This window comes from Ochotona princeps, chromosome 2, assembly GCF_030435755.1.
Source record: "Ochotona princeps isolate mOchPri1 chromosome 2, mOchPri1.hap1, whole genome shotgun sequence".
Classification (NCBI taxonomy): domain Eukaryota; kingdom Metazoa; phylum Chordata; class Mammalia; order Lagomorpha; family Ochotonidae; genus Ochotona; species Ochotona princeps.
The window spans coordinates 17836865-17860502 of record NC_080833.1 but is presented as its reverse complement, the minus strand read 5'-3'; the positions used below and the strand labels follow the sequence as shown (position 1 = coordinate 17860502).

Genomic DNA, 23638 nt, shown 5'->3' with positions numbered 1-23638 from the left:
GGAACTCAACTTGAGAACTCAATGCTGCTTGCAGGTAGTAAAGAATCAAGGACTTGAGCCATCACTTGCTGCCTGACAGAGTAGACATCAATAGGAAGCTGGATTGAAAGTGGAGCTGGGGGCCTGGTGCGATAATATAATGGTTAAGGTTCTTGCCTTGAGCGCACCGGCATCCCATATGGGCACTGGTTCTAATCCTGACAGTTCCACTTCCCATCCAGCGCCCTGCTTGTTGTCTGGGAAAGCAGTCGAGGACAGCCCAAAGCCTTGGGACCCTGCACCTGTGTGGGAGACCTGTAAAGAAGTTCCTGGCTCCTGGCTCTGGATCGGCACAGCATCGATGGTGCTGTTGCGGCCACTTGGGGAGTGAATCATCGGACGGAAGATCTTCCTCTCTGTACATCTGCCTTTCCAATGAAATAAATAAATCTTTAAAAAAGAAAGAAAGAGAGGGCCCGGTGACATGGCCTAGCAGTTAAAGTCCTCGCCTTGAACGCCCCGGGATCCCATTTGGACGCCGGTTCTAATCCCGGCAGCTCCACTTCCCATCCAGCTCCCTGCTTGTGGCCTGGGAAAGCAGTCAAGGAAGGCTCAATGCATTGGGACCCTGCACCCGCATGGGAGACCCAGAAGAGGTTCCTGGTTCCCAGCTTCAGATCGGTGCGCACCGGCCGTTGCGGCCCACTTGGGGAGTGAATCATCGGACGGAAGATCTTCCTCTCTGTCTCTCCTCTCTGTATATCTGACTTTGTAGTAAAAATAAATAAATCTTAAGAAAGAAAGAAAGAAAGAAAGAAAGAAAGAAAGAAAGAAAGAAAGAAAGAAAGAGAGAGAGACCTGGGACTCAGACCCAGGCATTCCCGTATGAGCATCCTAACTGCTATCATTTGTTATTTCTATACAAATAAATACACCATGCACACTGTTTTGTAACTGGCTCTTTTTTCTTTTGTTTTTAACCAAATACTATGCACTGTATGCCACTTTTGACAATCTTTAAGAGCATTTTTCTCTGGATTTTCCCACATATGTTCGGAGCCATCATATTGTTGACAAGTTGTGTCCTGTAGTGTACTTAGCCAGTGCCCTACTACGGAACACCATCATTTTTACACTTTCCTTTCTGTAAATCAAGCTGCACCAACAAAAAGTGACTGAGGCCAACTGCCCGTGTGACCTGTCTTAGCTTCTTCACCTGAAAACAAAATGAGGAGACTCTCCCAGTGCCCCACTCCTAGCTGACACAGAGCCTTCAGCTGCTGCTTGCAGAAGCTCACTCCTCCCAAGCAGCACATGCCCTGGGACAGCTCCCAGGCTCCCGAAGGTCTTCATTAGCCTAGGCCAATGTCACTGTCCCTGTAGTTCGCAGCCTAGTCTTAATCTCAGGGGCTCTATACCCAGGGGCCAGCCTGGGAAATCTCTATAGAAGGTAAGGATAACTCAATTCAATTAATTCCCTCCCTCCCTCCTTCCTGCCTTTTTTTTTTTTTAAGATTTATTTGCTTTTATTGGAAAGCCAGATTTACAGAGAGGAGGAGACACAGAGAGAAAGATCTACCATCTGCTGGTTCACTCTCTAAGTGACCACAATGGTGGAGCTACGCTGTTTCAAAGCCAGGAGCCATAAGCTTCTTCCGGGTCTCCCACATGGCTTCAGGGTCCCAAGGCTTTGGGCTGTCCTCTACTGCTTTCCCAGGCCACAAACAGGGAGCTGGATGGGAAGTAGAGCAACTGGGACATGAACTGGCTCCCATCTGAGACACTGGCACTTGGAGGAAGAGGATTAGCCAGTTGAATCAATACACCAGCCCCTAGTTTCTCATTTGTAAAGCAGAAATGTCAACCCATTGCCTGTCTTTCCCGCAAGGTTATGGTAAAGATGAAATGAAGGGATGAGGGAAACAGGATTCAAGTGAATGGAGTGCTTCCTTTTACAGCAAGGTTGGCAGGAATCCATAGAGGAATGCGCTCATTTACTGAATGAATGAATCGATGTTGGAATAAACGCACCTCATCCCAGTTGGATCATGGCCCCTTCTACCCATGTTAACTCCACCCCCAGGCCCACAGAGCCAGCTGTGCAGCCTGAGATAAGGCCTATGGGCACGTGTCTCCCCTATTGCTCCGTAAGTGGGTGCTCCTGGAAAAACCCAGCACAGAGAGCAGCACCATGGGCTCCAAGTATCAGCGGTCGGTCCGGGGCTGCCTGCCCCCATGGGCCTTGATACTGCAGGGTGCCCTCATTGTCCTCTTCATCTTTTTCGCATCCTCTGATCCTTCCTCCTCAGAGAACCAGAAGAGTCTCCTGGGGACCTACCAAGGTGAGGGTGCCCTGGGCAGGTGGTCACCAAGACAAATTGCAGGGGCTGGGGCCAGGCACTTCTGTGGGTCCCTCAGAACACCAAATTCCCAAAGAAAGGGATTCGTTCCCTTTCCTCCACAGAAGGGATTACGAGAAGCAGGGCTATCAGCAGGAAGCTTGCATGAAGCTGTCATTGCAGAGTGGGGGCTGTCTTTTTCCCTTTTCCCAGATTCCATGTGCCAAACGGTTCCTTTCATTCTCGGCCTCCCTCAACTTCGCTCTCCTTAGCAGCAAGGCATTGCAGCACTGCTGTTGCTTTTTTTGTTGCCCTTTTTGGTCTTTCTTGCTCACTCCCACTCCCAGGAGACTTTAGCCTGTGGCTTCCCTCCCCTACCTTCTCGCTCCGAGGCCTAGAAGTCTGCATTCTGCTTGCAAATTTAAAGCCAGGTGGAGGTGAGAGAGGAAGTGTAGCATGGTCGTAGTTGTTTTACATGCAGCTAAAAATATTCCCAGATTTTGAAGAGAACAACTGTAAACAAAATAAATAGTACAGTGGTGTGACTTTTATAAAGAATTGTTCAAGCTTCATACACTTCAACTGACTTGATATGTGGCTAGGCCTCCCTGAAGTTGGCGCTGAGTTGAGCGGTTGAGCGCTTGCAGATTCCTAAGTGATGTCCATGGACTACGCCCCTGGAAGAAAAGTGCTCCAGAGTGATATTAATGAACCAGTGGGCTGGAGACAAAGGACGGGCCCCTGAGCTCCAGGACAGAGGCTGGTAGACAGAGCTAGGAACTCAGTAGTTCTCACACCAAGTACTACCACATACTGGGCTGACCCAGGGAGGGGCACTCCATGCCAAGGCCTGGGCACAAATTTAAAAAGGATTAATTTTCTTAAGATGCACAGTGACACACAGAAAGAAAGAGATCTTCCATCTGCAGGTTCACTCTCCAAATGACCATACTGGTCAGGGCTGGACCAGCCAGGTCATAATCAGGAGCAGGGAACGTTGTCCCGGTCTCTGACATGGGTGGCAAGTGCTCAGAACCTGGGCCATCACTGCTATTTTCCTGACCTGGGCATAAGTTTAGTCTGTTTAAGCCTACTTTAGTTTGTTTTAATCCAATTCAATATAATACCACACATTGCATCCAATATGGGACTCAGATTTTCTGAGAACTTGCTAGGTATGAGTTACTACTTTTTCTTTTTGTTTTCATTAGAAAGTCAGATATACAGAAAGCGGGAGAGACAGAGAGGAAGATCTTCCAGTTTAGCCACCAAGTTATTGCACCCAGCCCAAAATATTCTCCAGTATTAATGATGCCAGGCAGTCTCTGAGTGGAGTCCACAGAGGCACACATCTTGCTATCACATTTGATTAGACTAACATTTTTTAAAACCTTGATCATGACTGACAAAGAGCTTGCCAGGGAGGGGCATAGCTGTGCCCTTTTCTTTTTGCTGGCTTGGTTGCCTCCAGCAATTGTCTCTCTCTGCTCTGTGTTCTCCTCCTAGGGGTTGCTTAAACCATAAGTGTTTTCTGAAAGTTGAGTTCAACCTTGATAAACAGGTTGGTCAGTCCACTTAATTAATTAATTAATTTTAAAAAGATTTATTTATTTTTATTACAAAGTCAGATATATAGAGAGGAGAAGAGACAGAGAGGAAGATCTTCGGTCCAATGATTCACTCCCCAAGTGACCGCAATGTCTGGTGCTGTGCCGATCCAGAGCCAGGAGCCAGGAACTTTCTCCAGGTCTCCCACGCGCGTGCAGGGTCCCAAGGCTTTGGGCCGTCCTCAACTGCTTTCCCAGGCCACAAGCAGGGAGCTGGATGGGAAGTGGAGCTGCCAGGATTAGAACCGGCGCCCATATGGGATCCTGGGGCGTTCAAGGTGAGGACTTTAACTGCTAGGCCATGCCGCCGGGCCCAGTCCACTTAATTTAGTCCATAAACTGCAGTAAATTGTTCAACCCTGCCACTTTTTGTTGTTCTTGTTTTAATGTTTGTTTATTAATTTATCTCATAGAGGTGAAGGGAGGGGGATTGCAGACCCCTGTGAGCCACTGATAGGGATAGGCCAGCAAGGGAAGGAGTCAATCTTCTCACTTTTTTACTTGTTTTTTTTTTTTTTTTTTTTAAGATTAATATTTGTATTGGGAAGCCAGACTTCACAGAGAGAAGGAGGGACAGAGAGAAAAATCTTCCATCCATTGGTCTACTCCCCAAGTGGCTGCAATGGCCAAAGCTTGAGCTGAGCTGGTCTGTAGCTAGACACTTCTTTTCGGTTTCCCGTGCAGGTGCAGGGTACCAAGGCTTTGGGCTGTCCTCTACTGCTTCCCCAGGCTACAAGCAGGGAGCTGGATGGGAAGTGGAGTAGCCAGGACACAAACCAGTACCCATACGGGATCCTGGCACTTGCAAAACGAGGATTTAGCCACTGAGCAATCCAGTTCCTCTCTCTGTAACTTTACCTTTCAAATAAGATAAAATAAATCTTTAAAAGAAAAAGAAATGTTTAAGACAACCACAGAATTTGAATAGAACAAGACTATTTGGACAAGCAGGAATGAGTGCTACCTTTGTGAGGTATGAGAGGAGGTCGGTGTCTGTTTTCCGAAAGCTGAGTACTTTCAGAGCAGAGTACTGAAATGGCAGGTGGAGTCCGCAGTTTGCTTCAAGCCAGAAAAAAGAAAAAGGGGACAAGAAGGGAACCAACACTGCAGCCGGATCCTTGTGACGGTTGGCAAAGCTTGGAGCTGTATCTGCAGCTTTTTTTTTCTGCTTTTTGAATCCAGAAACATTTCCATAACAGCAAAATCATATTTAAAAGTCTAACATGAGTTGCAATGTGATGAAGAAACACTTACCAGGGGTTCCCTAAAGCTAAGGGATTGCAGGCTCCTTGACAATGTGAGCAGTTAGGGGAGGCCTGTTATTAATGTGAATATTAAACACCTACATGACTACCAACCTCCCAAGCACCTAGAGCGCACTAGGTGAGCGCGTCTCCAAACATGGTCCTCACACTGGCTGCCTCAGAATCCCCCTGGGAAGTTACTAGAAACACAATTTCTCAGACCTCTTACTTGGGTGCTCGGAGGGCAGAGAATACACATGGACATTTGCGAATTGCTGTGGCTTGACTCATTTCAATCCTCCCTGGGCATGGCGTTCTCTGTGAGCACTTGACAAGTTGCTCAGCTTCTGTCGTCTCCACTGCAACCACTGTCATCTGTTGCTAGCAGGATCCAAACAGTTAACAGGCTAACAGAGGATTAGTCTTAGTTTTTGTTAATAAGCTTTAATTTTTAATTTTTAGGTAAAAATTAAAGTAGAGGTGCTAATATTATTTAAAAAAGAGATTTATTTATTTTTATTGGAAAGTCAGGTATACGGAGAGAAGAGACAGAGAGGAAGATCTGTCTGATGATTCACTCCCCAAGTGACCACAACGGCTGGAGCTGAGCTGATCCGAAGCCAGGATCCTGGAGCCTCTTCCAGGTTTCCCATGCAGGTGCAGGGACCCAAGGCTTTAGGCCGTCCTCTGCTGCTTTTCCAGGCCACAAGTAGGGAGCTGGATGGGGAAGGAGGGAGGCCGGGATTAGATCCGGTGCCCATATGGGATCCTGGTGTGTGCAAGGTGAGCACCTTAGCCGCTAGGCCTCCCCGCTGGGCCCAAGGTACTAATATTTTCTTTCAGAAACTTCTATGGGTTGTCTTCAACACTTCCTGTGTCTCAGCATGTGTTCTTTGCTTTGTTGGCTACTAGGCTGCATGACTTGGGAGGAAGTCAATGGACAGCGGGAACTACCCAGAGATGTTTAGGGAATAAAACCAGTTGTCCTTGGTAAAAAGGAGGGAGGAGTCGGGCCCGGAGGCGTGGCCTAGTGGCTAGAGTCCTCGCCTTGAAAGCCCCGGGATCCCATATGGGCGCCGGTTCTAATCCCGGCAGCTCCACTTCCCATCCAGCTCCCTGCTTGTGGCCTGGGAAAGCAGTCGAGGACGGCCCAATGCATTGGGACCCTGCACCCGCGTGGGAGACCCGGAAGAGGTTCCAGATTCCCGGCTCTGGATCGGCGCGCACCGGCCCGTTGCAGCTCACTTGGGGAGTGAATCATCGGATGGAAGATCTTCCTCTCTGTCTCTCCTCCTCTCTGTATATCTGACTTTGTAATAAAATGAATAAACCTTTAAAAAAAAAAATGGAGGGAGGAGTCAAGGATGGCTGCCGGTGTTACGTGGAAAATGGCAGTGCCAATCCCTGACATGAGAGGCATGGAGAGGAGGCAGGACAGGTTATGGGCTCATTTGTTCTTTCTTGGCAAGGCCCTGAGAGGCCTGGGAGGTACTCAGGTGACACAATGTATCAGTTACCTGTTGCTGTGTAACAACCACACCCCAGAGACTTAAAATAGCAGCTATTTAACTTACTCAGGGTGGTGATTCTGGGTTCGGAAATGGGGCTGGGCTCAACTGGGCTGTTCTATGGGTTTGCCTTGGGACGCACATGAGCCTCCAGCCTGGAGATGGCTTCAGAGCAGTTGGAACTAACTGGCCACTGGGCTAGGCCCTGTGTTTCCAGCAGATGATTCCCAACAGTGAGAATGGGTGAGCCCAGTGTTAGTTATTTAAAAAGATTGAGAGTTCTAGTTCATATGATATTACGATATTATTACGCGCAGCTAATTCCCGCAACCTGGTTCGACGCAAAGAGGTATCTTAGGAGGTTTATTCCAACGGGGGCAGGAACAGGGTAGAGGTGGTGAAGATCAGGAAAGAAGAGAAGAGAGAGCTGCACCTGGGGGCCCTTTTTGTCTGCCAGGTGTGGGGGGTGGGGATTGGGAGGGATTGAGGGCAGGCCCCCAGGGTATTGGCGCCTGCAGGTGAATGCCTAGGGATGATTGGCAAGTGGGCGGAGTTGGGGAGGGGGCTGGAAGATGGGGGTGGGATTCAGGTGGAATGCCGGTTTACATCCGATTGGTGGATAGCTAGGCCGGCGCGAACTTCATGGGCTGTGAGGAAGAAGGAATGGTGCCGGGTCCAGGGAAGGGTATTGGAATAACTCCTTACACCCAGTGTGAAGAAGCTTTAGTCACCTCTGACTGTAACATGTTGTGCTGATTTCTGCAGCATGTATGCTAACATTGGAATGATCCTAACATGTTTCCTAATGTTCCATTGGCCAAAGACAGTGACTGCACTGGGAGGTGTGACTCATTGGGGGCCATGATTGAAACCATCTGCTACAGAGTCTGCCCTTGCATGAGCCCTATGCTGTGGGTGCCACCCATTTCCCCCCTGTACTCCTCAGACAAGGAGGAGGGCTGCAAGAAGAGAAGGGGGAATCCCAGTACCTATGAAATTGTGTCATGTAATGCAATGTAATTAATGAATAAATGAATATTTTTAAAAAAAAAAATAAAAAAAAATAAAAATGGAAAAAAAAAAAAAAGAGAAGGGGGAGGGGGTTCTTAATGACGTGCAAATACCCCAGACCCTGGCACCTGCCCCGTCTCAGCCTTGGGCTATCCTTTTAGGAAATCTCCTTCCCTTCCCAGGCTGCTTCAGAGTGGAGGAAAGTGTGGAAGTAGAGGCTTTGGGATAAAGCAAAGGCTAAGGCTACAAAGGGCTCTGGCCTGGGGCCACAGAGGTCTTCCCTGCTCAGCAGTGGGTAGCCAGTATAGGGGTTCAGGCCAGAGCCTGGGCCATGGAGGCAAGGCCTGGCTTCAGAGCTGCTGCTGTTGTGGACAGCTTGTGCAAGCCAGAGCAAGGGGCAAAAGCAGGGGTTCACAGATCCAGAATTGTTTCAACTGGCTAGGCCAGTAATGTGGACACGGCGAGGATCTAGGGATGAGGCACAAACAGGGAGACCAGTGATGGTGGAAGTCTCTCTCAAGCCTCTCTCCGAGGCCTGCCTTTATTGCCTCCTCTCTTGACCTTTCAACTACTTCTTGTTTACTCTTTCCCCCACACCCTCATTAGCAGAATATTGGATACAGCTGAATTCTATTAGACCAGGTGTATTCAGCCCCAAGCCCATTCCCTGTAGTGCTCAGCTTAACGAGTGCTAATCAACTCCTTAGCCCAACACAGAATGACTGGGGGGAGCAGGCTAGCTGGGTGGGGGAGCAATAGGCTGGTGGGGGCAGCTGCCCTTGTGGATGGACATGAGAGGCCAAACTGGAGATGGACAGGCAGGTCTGGAGAAAGACTGGTCTTGGCTAAAGTTGCTCGGTGACTAGGGCCGGCACATAGTGATGTTTTCCAAGCCTCACTCCGCATCTAATGCTGGGCAAAGGGATTTGCATGCACCAGTGAGCTCTGGTGGCATGGTCTACTCGGTTTTACAGCATAGGTGGCTGGGGCACAGAGGTGGGACCAGGCCCCACATCTTGTCAACCTGACTCCAGGGCACATCTTTGCTACACCTTCTGTGCTGCAGGAGGAAGCAGGATCAGGTAGTCGGTAAACCCAAGTAGATAGGGTTCAAAGCTTACCGCCATTGTTTGGTAGTCATGTGACCTGGGCTAGCTAGTTACAGCTCCTGTCTGTGCCCTGTGTGTAAACTGGGGATGAGAAATCATATCTACTGCCTTGGTTGCTGTAGATTTAGCTGGGAGGTGCTGGTACCGGGCTGCGGGTGGCAGGTTCCTTCTGGACCTCATCACTCCAAGTCATGGTGCTGTCCTAAATTCTTCCGGGAAGCCTTCCTGAGATGGCTTAAGACTCCCTTCTGGTCCCAGTCCTTGGGGGCCCCTGGGGCTCACCCACTCCTTATCAGCCAGAGCACCTGAGCCTCCTCCAGTTAATCAGACCAGGCACAGGCTCTGTGAGGTGGCAACTGAGGCCCTGTGGGGATTCCTTGGGCTGGGACCTGGCCCTGATGGAGGGGGAGGGGGAGAAGGACAGGAACGTGGTGGATGCAAGGGGTGTGAAGGAGTCTGAAGCCAAATGTTATGGTATTTACTGACCAGTCCTCCAACCCTCCCTGCCCACCCCTCCCCCCGCCCACCCACCAGCTGTTTACTGGCAACTCTCCACTCCCCATGCTCCCACTAGCCCTCTCCTTGGAATATTCCAGAGCTCCAAGGGCCTTGGAGAGTATCAAGTCCAACTCTTATGAGGGAAACTTGGATCCAGAGAGGTCAGGCGGCTGAGTCTGAATCTCTCCCAAATGGGGTATGAGATCTCCAGTTAACCACAGTCCTCAACGCTCCCAAATATTTCATTGTGTCTTTATACACCTGCTTGTTACTTGGCTTCTGATGATCTCTGAGCTATCCCCAGTCTCCTGTAGAAAATGTGGTGCCCTGTCCACTCCCATTCCTGAAAGGATACAAGTAAGAGATGGGAGCATTCCCTGCACCTGTCAGAGGGAAAGGTGTAGAACTGGTGCTTCTTCCCCACCCACTCCCAGCTCCTCAGACCTCCACGGGGTTCTCAGGGGCTTCCTAGATCCCCATGTAGCCCAAGTCCTGCAGGACAGCCCAGGGACGTGGCATTTTCAGCAGCCCAGGATTTCAATGGCTTCTGTCAATCAGAGGGGCTTTGGAGCCCCCCAGAAATGCTCTAGTCATGAGAGGGGCTGCCTCGTGGCCAGGAGGCAAGGCAGGTGTGTTGTCCCTGCGGCTGTGCAGGTCCCCACCACTGTACTGGTCCCTGTACTGAAGGTGAGTTGACACTGTGTTTGCAGAGCGCTAGATGCTAGTCAGGTGCTGGTGGAGCCCTTGAATAGACTATCTCCCTCAGCGTCCAGGGCAGTCTCCAGGGCAGCCTCCGATATGGGCGATAAATGCCTTCCTGTAGCTGCCAGGAAGGCAAGCAACACACGCGCAGGACACCAACTGTGAGACCTCAGGGCACCGAGCGGGAAACACACCAATGGCCATTTGTACTGGAGGCTGGTGCTGTGGCCTGGTGGGTAAGGCTGCTACCTGTGAAGCCAGCATCCCACAGGGCTGCTGATTCGAGTCTTGACCGCTTCACTTCCCATCCAGCTTTCTGCTCCTGTGCCTAGGAAAGCAGGCCAGAATGGCCCAAGTGCTTGACTGCACCCACACAGTAGACCTGGAAGAAGCTCCTGACTCCCGACTTCAGACTGGCCTAGCTCCGGCCATTGCAGCCATTTGGGGAGTGAAACAACAGATAGAAGAACTTTCTATCTGCTTTTCAAATAAATAATCTTAGCTTTGTGCAGTGGCAGTATTGTAGCCATTGAGGTTTATCTGAGGCGCAGTTATTACTAATTGAAAGCTTTTCCCAATACCCCATTGTGATGACTTGAAATACAGTTAGCATTGGCAAATAATAATAATAATAATCTTTTTTTACATTTATTTTTATTGGAAAGGCAGATGTACAGAGAGGAGGAGAGACAGAGAGGAAGATCTTCCATCTGATGATTCACTCCCCAAGTGACTGCAACGGCCAGAGCTGAGCTCCAATCCGGAGCCAGGAGCTCTTCTGGGTCTCCCACACAGGTGCAGGTTCCCAAGGCTTTGGGCCGTCCTCGACTGCTTTCCAGGCCACAAGTAGGGAGCTGGATGGGAAGTGGAGCTGCCAGGGTTAGAACCGGCGCCCATATGGGATCCTGGCGCTTGCAAGGCGAGAACTTTAACTACTACGCTATCGCACCGGGCCCAATAATAACAATTTTATTAAAGAAACAAATAGACTGCCACTGGTTAGCAATTCAAGAAAAATATACAGCTGGAGTCTGAATTCAAAGCCATTGGTTTGTTTCTGCTTTATTTGACAGAATTACAGAGACAGAGAGAGATCTTCCATCAGCTAGCTCACACCCCACCCCCCCCACAGGCAAGGGCTGAATCAGGCTAAAGCCTGGAACATTCTCTGGGTCTTCCACTTGGTGGGCAGTTGCTTCTGCTTGGGGAGCCAGAAAGCTGCTCCACTTCTCTCCTGGCCCCGGGGGTATGACTCTCCCAGCAAGTGGGGAAGTAGAACTTTGGTTTCTGGGAAGCTAATTTGCTTCCTGTAGGAGGTCTGTCTGGCTAATATCCACCTCCAGTGAGTTAGTTACTCAGAGGAAAGTTTTGTTTGTGAGACTGCAGGGAAGGTATAGTTAGTTCCCCACCCAGCAGGGTGCTAAGGCTTTTTGTTGTCAGGGCATGTTGGGGGCAGCCATGAGGGAGTGGGGGAATGCAGAAGAGGCCTGAGGCAGTGTGCATTCTCATCCTCAATCAGGAGCTAGGGGCAGCTGGTGTCTTCATCCTCCAGGCTCTCAGGGGGCCCCCAGGTTGCTGGCAGCTTCCCTAGACGGTGGCAGTTAGGCCCCTCGGAGTACAATTGTGGGAGCTCAGCTTTCCCAGCACTGCGGGGGGTGGGGGGGGGCGGAGGGAAACAAGCTGTGACTCAGACTGGTTTCAGATTCTCTGGCCAGTGCCCTCCCCACCCCGCCTTCACCTTCCCCTTTCCTACACTCCGGCTTCCAGAGCGCTCCTGCCTGGACCTGGGCCTGCCTCTCCTGGCTCCTTTTGTGTCTGTCACCTAGGTCAGCTCCCTGAGCTGCAGCGACCCTATGTCCTCTTCCCGTGCAAAACCCGGAGATGGAAGCTGAGTCCAGAACAAGAGCAGTAACGACCTCTCCCGAGTGACAGCTAGGTGCCCAACCTCCACCCCAGGGGGCTCCCCATGCCTAGGGCACTGTTTCAGCTAGCACAGGAGCTGCACCGTGAGTCAGGCCTTGGCGAAGCACTTAAAGCGGCTCTTCCCCTCCTCACTGCCACCTGCACTATCTGTATTGCATCAGTCCCACCATTCACACGGAAAAAGCGAGGCCCAGAGAGGTGGTGGGACATGACCCAGGCCCTGTGGTGGGGTCCCTTCTAGCCTCTGTGCTGTGCAACTCTTGGTTCACTGCCCCCCCAACCCCTCCTGCCCGGGCAGTGCTTCAGGATGTCATGGTCATGGCGGCCCTTGGCTTGGGCTTTCTCACCTCGTCCCTGCGAAGACACAGCTGGAGCAGCGTGGCCTTCAACCTCTTCCTGCTGGCCTTCGGGGTGCAGTGGGCATTCCTGATGGATGGCTTCCTGAGTCAATCTTTCAACTGGACGGTACCCATCAAACTGTACAGGTAACCCTGGGTGGCTGCCTTGCTTCTGGGTATTTAAAGGGCATGGGGGAGCCAAGAGGGAAAGTTCTAGAAGAGCCGGTGCCAATGTCATGCCATCGCTAGAACAGAGTAAAAGATTCCTCACTGTTTGTCTCACCTTGAAGTTGAGCTGGGCGGCGTCCTGCCCTTCATCTGACCACCCTCTTGCAGGTGGAATCCTCCTGGGATCCACGTTGTGGCTACCTAACAGTCTGTCCGTCAGCCTGGCTGGCAGGCACAATAAAAATAAATAATAAATATAAATAAATAAATCTTTATAAAAAAACTTCACTTCAAAGGAGTTTCTCCAGGAAAAAAGGCAAAGTCCTGGTTTCCTTGGTACCTGTTTCTGAGACAAAAAGCTCAGAAAGGTTGTTATTGGTTAACTTCCTCAGTGCCTTTTTGGTGATAAACTGAACATTCAGATACTACCCCCTTGGCAATGGCCCGGAGGTGGAATTGGGCAGGTGCTTTAGATGGGGAGTTGATATATTAATTTTGCCCTTGTCTCTTAGGAGAAAAGTGCTCTAGTGAATTTAAGAGGAGAAAATGCCATTTTTATATTTGAGAAAAATGCCTCAGAGTCCCAGAAAACCCTAAGTGCCTACTATCCTGTCTGATTCCTCACACACTAGGGCACACAGAGCATCTATATAACCCGAGCTGTGGGGAAGGGGAAGCAGGGAGTGGCCGGTCTGAGACGGCATGTTCGAATCACTCCTCAGGACTTCTGCCTTCCATAGGCAGAGCCAGGCAAAAGTTTTCCTGCCAACTTGTCTCTTTGTCTTACCCAATCTGAATTGTGCTCCTGCCCATGTGATGGGAAATCCCCTCAGAGGCACTTGAGGCACCTGGGGGCCCTTCCTGTTGCCCTCTGGGACCCTGCAGAGCCTCTTGGGCACCTGTTCTTGCCTGGCTATCCATGGGCCATCCCCTGTGCCAGTATATCCTTCCAAAGAGGGATCCATCCAACCTGGAAGTGGGGACTGGTTAAGACAGCTAAGCGGTGGAACAGGCTTCGGGTTTTAAGTATCTGTCGCCCTTTCAAAGTGGCTGTGGCTGGAGTATGGTCTTGCCATCACCCTGAGGCCCCCCAAAACAAGTGGCAGCTCTCCAAGCTCTTTGCTTCTTGTAAGTTTTAGGGCTGAGTCCCATGGGGATGCGATCTCCTCCACCCCCAGGTCTCTACCTAGGAAGTGGCAAAAGCACTGGTGTGTGTGTGTGTGTGTGTGTGTGTGTGTGTGTGCTGTTATAGGGGGGACCCTGGGCTGAATCTCTCTCTCTCTCTCTCACACACACACACACACACACTCACACACACCTGCAGCCTTCTACACCTTGACAGAGCAGGGAGGCCCTTGTCTTCTGACACTTCCAGGGATCTCGGTTTTTGACTCAATCCATGAGGACCCGAAGGGGCCATGAGCAACCTGAATGCCCTGCCCCACCTGGATTAGGTGGGGCCTGCTCCCCGGGGCCACAGCTGTGCTGGAACTGCTTTCCAGAACAGAACAATGGTCTTCCTCCTGACCATCCGGCCAGGGCCAGGCTGCTGGGCACCGTCAGCTTGTCTGGGCGCAAGCTCTCCTCCCTCTCTCTTTGGGCATCCTTGGCACTGTAGCTACTTGACCTGGTTCTCTCTGGGTTCAGGGCCTATTACTCAACTTTGCTGTCCTCTGTTTCCCCCCATAATGAGAACTATATGGGGAACACATGTGACTTTTAATGCTACATTTTGAAAGGCCAGGGGTGAGCTGGGGGTACTAATAAGACAGTAGTAAAGCCTTATTGCACCTGACACATTTCAGCTTGCTTTGCTCACACAACAGCTCCAGGGCCATTGCCTTCTCCTTAGGCACAAAGGCACTGAGCACAGAGTGGTTGAGGAATTGCCTGAGATCACACAGCCAACAAGTGACTGAGTTGGAGTCCCCTTCCTGGTGACCTAGATCTGAGACTGCCCTGCCAAGCAGCACACTTCCCTGCCTCCATACTGGGCCCCCAGGCCTGACGTATGCCTTGGGCACACACCCTCCTGAGTCAGGCAATTGTTGATGAAGTGGGTGTTCCCTAACCATGCACACCCATCCAGGTGCAAGGAGCAGTGAGTTAATCCCTTCTTCGGAATTGCTTCTGGTTCCTTTGGGACTCTGTGCTCCCTCTGTGCCCTGGCCCTTCTGTGCTCTGTCCTCTGGGGTCCTGGATCCTCAGGAGGTCACTGTGGCAGCTGACCCCAGGCAACCCACCTGGAATTGAACCTCATGGCTGTGGGGCTGCTGCCCAGACTACGCCTGCTTCTCATCTTCTTGGCCCCTTCTGTCTATGGGGGCCATCGTTTCACCACGCTCAGGGATGGCAGTGAAGGAATATCACACCAGGGTAATGCTGAGTAAATCAGCATTATTGTGGGGGTGGTCACAGCATCGTCATCCTCCCTCCACTTCCATGGAGCGGAGATCTCCTAATCAAAGGCTCAGGGAATTGCTTCCCAAAAGACCTCCCTGATGAGTCCAGGCAGCCTGGTGCTCCCAGTCAGCTCTGCAGCCCCCGGACACTGCAGGTATTCCTAGTCCCCAGGCCCTGGTGCCAGGAAGGGCTGTCTTGTCCTTCCCTGAATTCCAAAGCACCGTATGCTCTTCAGTTAGTACAGCCACACGCTGGGACAGGCAGACAGCAAAGTTGGAATGCGCAAACAGTCCATCCAGGCCGGCGCGAGCTGGGTTGCCTCCTCCTGAGTCCGCGCTGTGCATTATTATTTCACAGGGGGTGAAACAGGTACAGTGAGGTTAAACAGTGGCCCTGGCAGCATAGAAGGCACCGGGCTTCTGCTGCTTGTAAACTCACTCTTAAGCAGCCATAGGAGGCGGTGAGAGCGCCCTCTACCGAGCCCCTGTGGGCAGTGCACGGTGGGACTCTGGGCAGAGTCCCCTTGGGGGGGCTACGCGGGGTGACAGCAGCTGGTCACTGAAGTGGGTGTGTACACCACCTGAGGCTGACATGGGAAGGGCGAAGGGCCCTTACGGAGGGCGTTCTTGGGTGAGCTGAACGGTGCCAGCAGGGAGCTGGTGGCAGGAGCAAATGAGTGACATCCCCCAACTCCGTCCTCACCCACAGAGTTCACTTGGCCGCCATGAGCGCCATGTCCGTGCTGATCTCTATGGGTGCCGTCCTGGGCAAGGCCAACCTTGTGCAGCTGGCAGTGATGGCGCTGGTGGAGGTGACAGCCTTTGGTGCCTTCAGGATGCTGACCAGGAGTGTCTTCCAGGTGAGTCAGGGTGCTGTGTGTGTGTGTGTAAGGCAGGGGCCTCCCCTGTGTGGGATTACAAAAGCAGGGTCACAGCTGCATGTGTGGAGGCAGAACATACAGGGCTTCAACTCCTAAAATATGCTCCTGTAGAAGTGTGCCTTCCCCAAGGTGATTCTAGGGTGATTGGCAAGAGCGTGGGCATCCATAGCCCATGGGCAGTGGTCCCAGCAAGGTGAGCGGCCCGGGGCTGTGGCAAAGTAGCCAGTGATGTTCCCAAGATCAAATGTGAAGGGCGACTCTGCCTTAACACTGACCCTGGGCGGAGGGGGAAGGAAGGACAGATAGCCCACCTCCCCTATCATAGATGCCGAAGCCCAAAGGGGTGCAGACTGCCAGGTGCACATGGCAAGGCAGTAGCCAAGCCCTGGGGAGAGCCCAGGGTCTCAGCCTGGTAAAGGACAGAGTGCTGCAGTTGGACTCCCAGACTGGGGTCTGTATTCTAGCGCTGCCCTACCTTCCCACTTGACCCCGGGGGAGCTGAGCCTTTGCAGGGTGATGAGCTGCCCCCAGAGGATGAGTGTGAGGGACACGACAAGGAGGGTGGGGAGTGACCAGCTTCTTGCTGCATTTGAAGACAGGATTGGCAGGATTTGCATGTGGGGTGTGAGGAAGAAAAAAGGTCAGGAAGGGTTTGAGCTGGAGGAAATGGGTGGGTGGCTATGCCACTGGCTGAGCTGAGGAGCCCTGGGATGGGCGGGATGATTCAGAGTTCAATTTCGAAGGTGACAGGGTTATGATTATGTTTAGGATAATGGATGGCCAGAAATGAGGATTAAACATCACACGGTAGGGGGCTGGCACTGTGGCGCATCTCATGTAAGAATGCTAGGCTGAGTCCTGGCTGCTCTACTTCCCAGCCAGCTCCCTGCTAATGCACCGGGGATGGCAGCAGAAGGCCTGAGCACTTGAGCCCCTGCATCCATGCATCCAAGCCAACTTGAATGGAGTCTTGGCTTCAGCCCGTCCCAGACCTGGATGCTGTATCCATTTGTGGAGTGAACCAGTGGATGAAAGATATCTCTGTCGCTCTACCTTTCAGATTAAATAGATTAAATAAATTAATTAAAATTTTAAAAAGAGTAAATGGGGCAGCATGATGGCATAACAGGCCAATCCTCTGCATCCCGTATGGGCACCGGTGTGAGTCCCAGCTGCTACACCTATGATTGAGCAATAGAGGATGCCCCAAGTCCTTGGGCCCTGCACCATGTGGGAGACCCAAAAGAAGCTTCTGGGTCCCAGCTTTGGACCAGCCCAGCTGTGGTATTTGAGGAGTGAACCAGTGAATGTAAGACCTCTCTCACTGTCTCTCCCTCTTTCTCTTTGTATCTCTGTATTTTGAGCAAAATATAATAAGCCTTAAAAAAATGAAAGCAAGCAAACAAAAATCCTCTCTCAGTGTAGAGTAGGCATTTGGTGCCGAGGCTGAGCTGCCCCTTGGGATACCTGCGTCCCGTATTGGAGATTGTGGGCTTGGGTCCCATCTCTGCTCCAGACTGCACTCTCCTGCTAGTGTGCACTCTGGGAGGCAGTGGGTGATGCTCCAAGTATTCAGGTCTCTTGCCATCCATGTGGGACATCCAGATTGAGTTCCAGCATCATGGCTTCAGTTTGGCCTACCCCAAGCACTTGGAAAGTGAACTAGTTAATGGAAGATCTCTTTCTTAGTCTTAAAAAAATTATTTACTTATTTGAAAGGTAGAATTACAGAGAGGGAGAGGCAGACAGAGAGAGAGAGAGAATCTTCCATCTGCTCAAAATGGCCACAGCAGCTAGCGCTGGGCTAGGTTAGGGCTCGAAGCCAAGAGTTTCTTCTGTATCTCCCTGAAGTGCATGATCCAAGGACTTGGGCCATCCTTCACTACTTTGCCAGGCACATTAGCAAGGAGCTGGATTGGAAGAGGAGCAGCTGGCACTTGAACTGGCACCTGTATGAGATGTAGTGCCCCAGGCAGCAGTGTTATGTGTTCCGTCACAGTACTGCTCTCCTCCACACCTTTCTACACGCTTATAAAAGAATAAGTAAACATCCCAGTGGAGACCCAGAATGAAATTATACAAATCTGAAGCTTAGAGGGAAAGTCAAGGCTGGCACTGTACATTCAGAGTTGTTAGGGTGTATACGGTGTTTAAAACTTGAGCCCCAAAATCACCTAAGGTGTGAGGGCAAGCAGAGATGGGAAGACGTTCCAGGTGCATTGGATGGCAACCGGAGGAAGAACCAGTAGGGAGGCTGAACATTGCAGCCAGACAGGGAAGGGGAAACCCAGCAAAGAGTGTGGACCTGGAAGACCAGGAGAGAGAGGGCTTCAGAGGTCAAGTAAAGGGACATCTGAGAACTGACCAGGTTAGGCAAGGGGACCTCAGCACACGGGGTTTGCAGAAGGATGGAGTGAAAGCTTGACTCAATGGACTTGAGAGCAGGAGGTGAGAGGAACAGGTGGTTTGCTTCGTGCTGTGTCCTACCTCAATGTGCCTGGGTTCTGTACCCGGCTCTGGCCCCTGCTAAGTAGCTTCCTGCCGCTGCAGACCCTGGGAGGCAGCAGTGACGTCTCAAGTGATGTACTTGCCACCCACAAGGGAGCCCTGGATCCAGTTCCTGGATCGACGTTGGCTCCTGCCCTGGGGTTGTTGAGGGTATTTGACGACTCACCCAGCAGATGGTAGCCTTGTCCCTCTATCTGTGACAGATGGGTTAAGTACAGACTGTGGCAGCCAGCTTCTGGGGACTTGGCTAGACAAGGGAGCAGATGCTGGCAGGCAGAATGTGGTCAAGAGAGATTTCACTGTTTTCCTCAGGGTGATTCTTCCACACCTGGTGGTAGAACAATCCAGCTAAGGACCTGGTGTGATGGCTCAACTGACTGGTCCTCCCCCTGCAAGTGCAAGGATCTCACATGAGCTCTTGCTCGTGTCCTGGCTGCTCCATTTCCCATATAACTCCCTGCTTGTGGCCTGGGAAAGCAGTTGAGGATGGCCTAACGCCATAGGACCCTGCACTTACATGGAAGACCTGGAAGAATCTCCGGGATCCTGGCTTTGGATTGGCTCAGCTCTGGGGCCGTAGCGGCCATTTGGGAAGAACTTTGTCTCTGTCTCTCTTTCTCTAAATCTGATCTGCCTTTCCAATAAAAATAAATAAATCTTAAAAATAAATTCCAATTGGAAGTCAAACAATTGATGAAGTGGAAGAGAAATGAATTTCAAGAGTTAGATATTTCGGGCCCGGCGGCGTGGCCTAGCGGCTAAAGTCTTCGCCTTGAAAGCCCCGGGATCTCATATGGGTGCCGGTTCTAATCCCGGCAGCTCCACTTCCCATCCAGCTCCCTGCTTGTGGCCTGGGAAAGCAGTTGAGGACAGCCCAAAGCTTTGGGACCCTGCACCCGTGTGGGAGACCTGGAAGAGGTTCCTGGTTCCCGGCATTGGATTGGCGCGCATCGGCTCGTTGCGGCTCACTTGGGGAGTGAATCATCGGACGGAAGATCTTCTCTGTCTCTCCTCCTCCTCTGTAATAAAATGAATAAATCTTTAAAAAAAAAGATTTTATTATTATTGGAAAGCCAGATATACAGAGAGGAGGAGAGACAGAGAGGAAGCTCTTCCCTCCTATGATTCACTCCCCAAGTGACTGCAACGGCCGGAGCTGAGCTCCAGTCCAGAGCCAGGATCTCTTCTGGGTCTCCCACACAGGTGCAGGTTCCCAAGGCTTTGGGCCGTCCTCGACTGCTTTCCCAGGCCACAAGTAGGGAGCTGGATGGGAAGTGGAGCTGCCGGGATTAGAACCGGCGCCCATATGAGATCCCGGGGCTTTCAAGGTGAGGACTTTAGCCGCTAGGCCACGCCGCCGGGCCCAATAATAAAATCTTTTTTTTTTTTTTAAAAAAAGAGTTAGATATTTCAGTGGGGGAAAAAAAAGGGAGCCAGATTCTGTGCCCTGTAGCTGCGTGGGTAGGAGTCACGGGTAGGGGGTTGGGGGTTGGGACGGGGTCACCTGTCTTAACAGCCTTGGGACATGGAGTTTGTGGCTAGGTTATCACTTATTGGTGGGTGCACTTATAGGCAGACTTCTGGGGAGAAAGTTCTCTGTGTGTGGCTTTTATTTTCTTAGAAAAGCAAGATCAAGGGCATTAGTGGTATATGTGTGGGTTGGGGTGGAGTTTGAGGAGACGGGGTGTGATGTGGTCAGCTATGAGAGTATAGGAGAGTAATGGGGCCAGGGAGGTACAGGAGACTCCAGGGCCCCTTGGGACTTGTGCTGTAGAAACTTCCTTGGTGCCAGGACTGTGAACACCTACCCTAGGATGGAGGCAGAGGTGGCAGGAAATAGCCTGGTCCCCCCAGGCTTAGGTACTACCCAGGGAGAACCCAGTGACCAGGAGAGACCAGAGGTGGGAATGTTTGCGAGTGGAGTGAGAGAATACAGGCCACAGGATTGAATCTAGTTAAACAGGGAGTCAGAACAGGATAGATATTTGGAGCCTGGCAGAGACCCATTCATTGCATGGCTCCTACAGCTGGTCAACCTGGTTCCAAATCTCAGCCAACTGCACTGGGTACATCAGCCTGAGCAACGTGGTTAACTTCTCTGTGCCCTAGCTTTCCTGGTTAGGAGGGAGTGACAGTAATGCCTGCTTCCTGGGGCTCTCGTGAGGCTCCAGCCAGTTGAGAAAAGGGCCCTGAGGTGCAGTCAGTTCTGCCTGCTGACTGGGGAAGTGAGTTGAGCAGCTCTTGCCACCCTGCAGTGACACTAAAATGACAAGGAATATTCTTGGAGGTCCGGGAAAAACTGGCAAAAGCGGCTGAGTTTAAAACCTTTTCTCCGCTGCTCCTGTCCCCGTCTGTCTAAGCTTTCCTACCCGCTTCTTCGCCACCCTTCCTCCCGTTTTCCACCAGCCTTCTTCCCAATTCTTCCCGTTTCTGTATTCCCCCATTCCCCACGTAAGAGCCACCAGAATGTCACGAACGAAAAAGACCTTTATTGCCAAAAGCAAGCTGCTTAAACATAGTTCTTCCACCAATCACTTCTGCACGTGGTCCACGGGGCGCTATCTGATAGGCCAGCAATCGCAGCCAGGGAGAATTAGCCTATCCTTGGGACTTCCTGCCTGCCCACTGGCAGGACAAGTCCCGCCTCCTGGCACTTGGCCAGCCGCCATCTTGAAGCCCCTCAGCCATGTGGGGTCAGCCTCCCCACAAGCGGCAAGGAGGGAGTGGTTGGTGCAAGAAGGGAGACTTAAAGCTGGGCGTTGGGAAGTGATGTAGTGACTGGTGATGACAAGGGCTAGAGTTGGAGCGGGGACATGGATGGCTGAAGGGAAAAGCAGGGAAAGATCCGGGTGGACATCAGACTAAGGGACGGAGTGGAAGGAGCTGAGTGGACAAATGGTACCTCGGAAGAGTGGTGGGAGAGGAACTGAGGGGCAGGTGTCTCATCCTTCATGGTCAAGGGCAACCCCAAGGCAGGCTGGTAGACTACTACAGCACTCGGGGAGCCAGGGCAGGCAATTGGGAAGGAGAGAGCAGTGGCCTGGGAGCCCTTGCTTGTTAATTTTCTTTTTTTTTCTATTTTATTTTTAATTTTAAGGGTCTGTTCATTTCTTATTCTCTCCATCTATGTATGACTTTACTTTTATCCGTAAGTATTAACATACACCTGACCCCCAAACATGGGCATTCTCTTTTTTTAAAAAAATTAAGGTTTATTTCTAGTTAAAAGTCAGGTTTATGGAGATAAGGAGAGACAAAGAGAAAGATCTTCCACTCACTGGTTCACTCCCCAAATGGCTACAACAGTTACAGCTGAGCTGATCCGGAGCTGGGAGTTGGGCATTTCTTTCAGGTCTAACATGTGGGCACAGGGTCCCAAGGACTCGCCAGGGCGTCCCCAAAGAAACCTACCTGGAGTGACTGTTGACTGCCCACCAGTGCAGGTCAGGATTGGTCTGTGACTCACACCAGTCAGTGCACATGCTGGTGGATAAAGCTGTGGCACCAAGTGCTGTAGTCCAGCCCAACTCGCCTGGCACCGATCCAGTCCTCATGTATTCCAACGGGTGCTGCAGTCTAGTCGGGGCAACCCTCCAATAACTCCCCGGTACCATCCTCATTCCCTGATTCTTGCATGTGCCAGCCTCTGCTGTGGCATAGCCTGGCACAGCCTGCCTCGCTTCCACATTGGTGCTGTAGCTTAGCTCAGCCTGTCCCAGTCCAGACCTGGCCCACATGTATGTCGACAGGTGCCAGAGATGGACTATGTGCCTCTCCAGTAAGCGATAAGGCCACCCCACCCAACTTTTTTTTCTTTTTGTTTTATTGATTTTATTGTCCAGTCAGGAACCCAAAGTGGGTGCATGGTGATGGAAGTGAGGAAGAGGGGAGTGAGTGAAGGGGGAGGAACTGGAGCCCAAGTTGGAGCTTGGGATGTGTAAGGAGATGACACAGGGCCCTGCGGGTTACAATGGGCTGGGAGTCACTGGAGGACTCTGAACAGAGATGTGACCTGCCTCACCCTACACGTGGAGGCACTGGTCGCTGCATAGAGTGTTGTCCGGGTCAGGGAGAGAGTTTTGCCCACGTTTGCAAGGCAGCATGGACCGTAAGGGGGCTATTCAGGTGATTGCATTTGATCTTCATGAAGCCCAAGTAAGGTATCTCCAGAGCTTACTAAAGGATTAGTTTAGTATAGGAGTCCACCTGCTTCGTGCTGCAAAGGGTGGATCACTCAGATTCCCCCAGGAGACAGAAGCCACATGGTTATGTGATTTTGTGTCCTGTGGAAGAAGACCTCAGTCCAAAACTTCCAGTGAAGGCCAACCGGTGACCTCGCTGGAAGGAGAGGTGGTTGTACCCAGCTGGGCAAGCTCTAAGTGCTGTATTGTGGCTGGAGGTCATGCCTGTAGCTTCGGACTTGGTCCATAGAACATTGGGTCGATGTGACACTCATGGATCCTGCTGGTTTTGTTGCAGAAGGACGACCACGCAACCATGATGCACATCCACGTGTTTGCAGCCTATTTTGGGCTGACCGTGGCCTGGTTCCTCTCAAGGCCTCTGCCCACGAGTGCGCAGGAGAAGGATCAAGTGGCCACAAGCCCCAGCTTGTTTGCCATGCTGGGTAAGCACGAGGTGGGCTGGGCTGTGTCCTCCCCTGGTTGAGCCGAGCCTCTCCCTGCTTTGCCACTTGCCCTGTGCCTCAATGAGACCCATCTGGAACATCCAGTTTCTTGGGGTCGTGTTGAACTTCTCCCTTTATACAAAGCATTGCCTTCTGGGGACCTCACATTCTGAATATCCAGCAGAGAGAAGAGTTTTGCTTAATTTTTGAGCTTAAATAGGTATATCCAAGCCTTCTGTCCTCGATGGAAAGACAGAAATTGGTTGAAGGAAGAAAGGAATTGAAGGAAAGTTGGATGAGAGAAGAACAGCTATAATATGGTGTTTGGAGGGGCTGCAGGGAACGTGAGTCTGGGGGCGTGGTCAGAGGGAATCAGGTGGCAAGCACAGCAGCGGGCAGCTGCCCACCTGCCAGGAAGTGGAATCAGGGTAGCTCCTATAAACCGAAAGTTGTAAATTTCAACCCTGAAGACCTCGGTTTCCCGGCCAAGAGGAGCTTTGAACTGCTGCCGGTCCTGGAATTGCAAGGTGACTGGTTAGAGCATGCCAGGTCCAGGGGTCTCCTCTGCTGCAGCCCGTGGAGCCTCCAGGTTCTGGCCACTGACCCTCTCTGGCCCCCAGGAACCCTCTTCCTGTGGATATTCTGGCCGAGTTTCAATTCTGCTCTGCTGAACATTCCAAACGAGAGGAACCGGGCCATCCTCAACACCTACTTTGCCCTTGCAGTCAGCGCGGTGACAGCCACTTCTGTGTCGGCCTGGATACACCCTCACGGGAAGCTCAGCATGGTGAGCT

The 23638-nt window shown here is 51.5% G+C and overlaps 1 protein-coding gene and 1 non-coding gene across 3 annotated transcripts in view; both read left to right on the top strand.

Moving 5' to 3' along the window:
• The first annotated feature begins 2123 nt into the window (after positions 1–2123).
• The window catches only part of RHCE (Rh blood group CcEe antigens), a 36209-nt gene continuing 14694 nt past the window's right edge, over positions 2124–23638 (top strand). For both annotated transcript variants that reach the window (XM_058677039.1, XM_004592235.2), the window contains exons 1-5: positions 2124–2321; positions 12219–12405; positions 15538–15688; positions 22697–22844; positions 23465–23631. In XM_058677039.1, coding sequence (XP_058533022.1) covers positions 2171–2321; positions 12219–12405; positions 15538–15688; positions 22697–22844; positions 23465–23631 — 804 coding nt within the window. In that variant the 5' untranslated portion in view covers positions 2124–2170. The remainder of the gene's footprint in view (positions 2322–12218; positions 12406–15537; positions 15689–22696; positions 22845–23464; positions 23632–23638) is intronic.
• LOC118758628 (U4 spliceosomal RNA) lies at positions 10498–10638 on the top strand. The gene has a single exon (XR_009245055.1). It is a non-coding gene; the product is annotated as a U4 spliceosomal RNA (small nuclear RNA).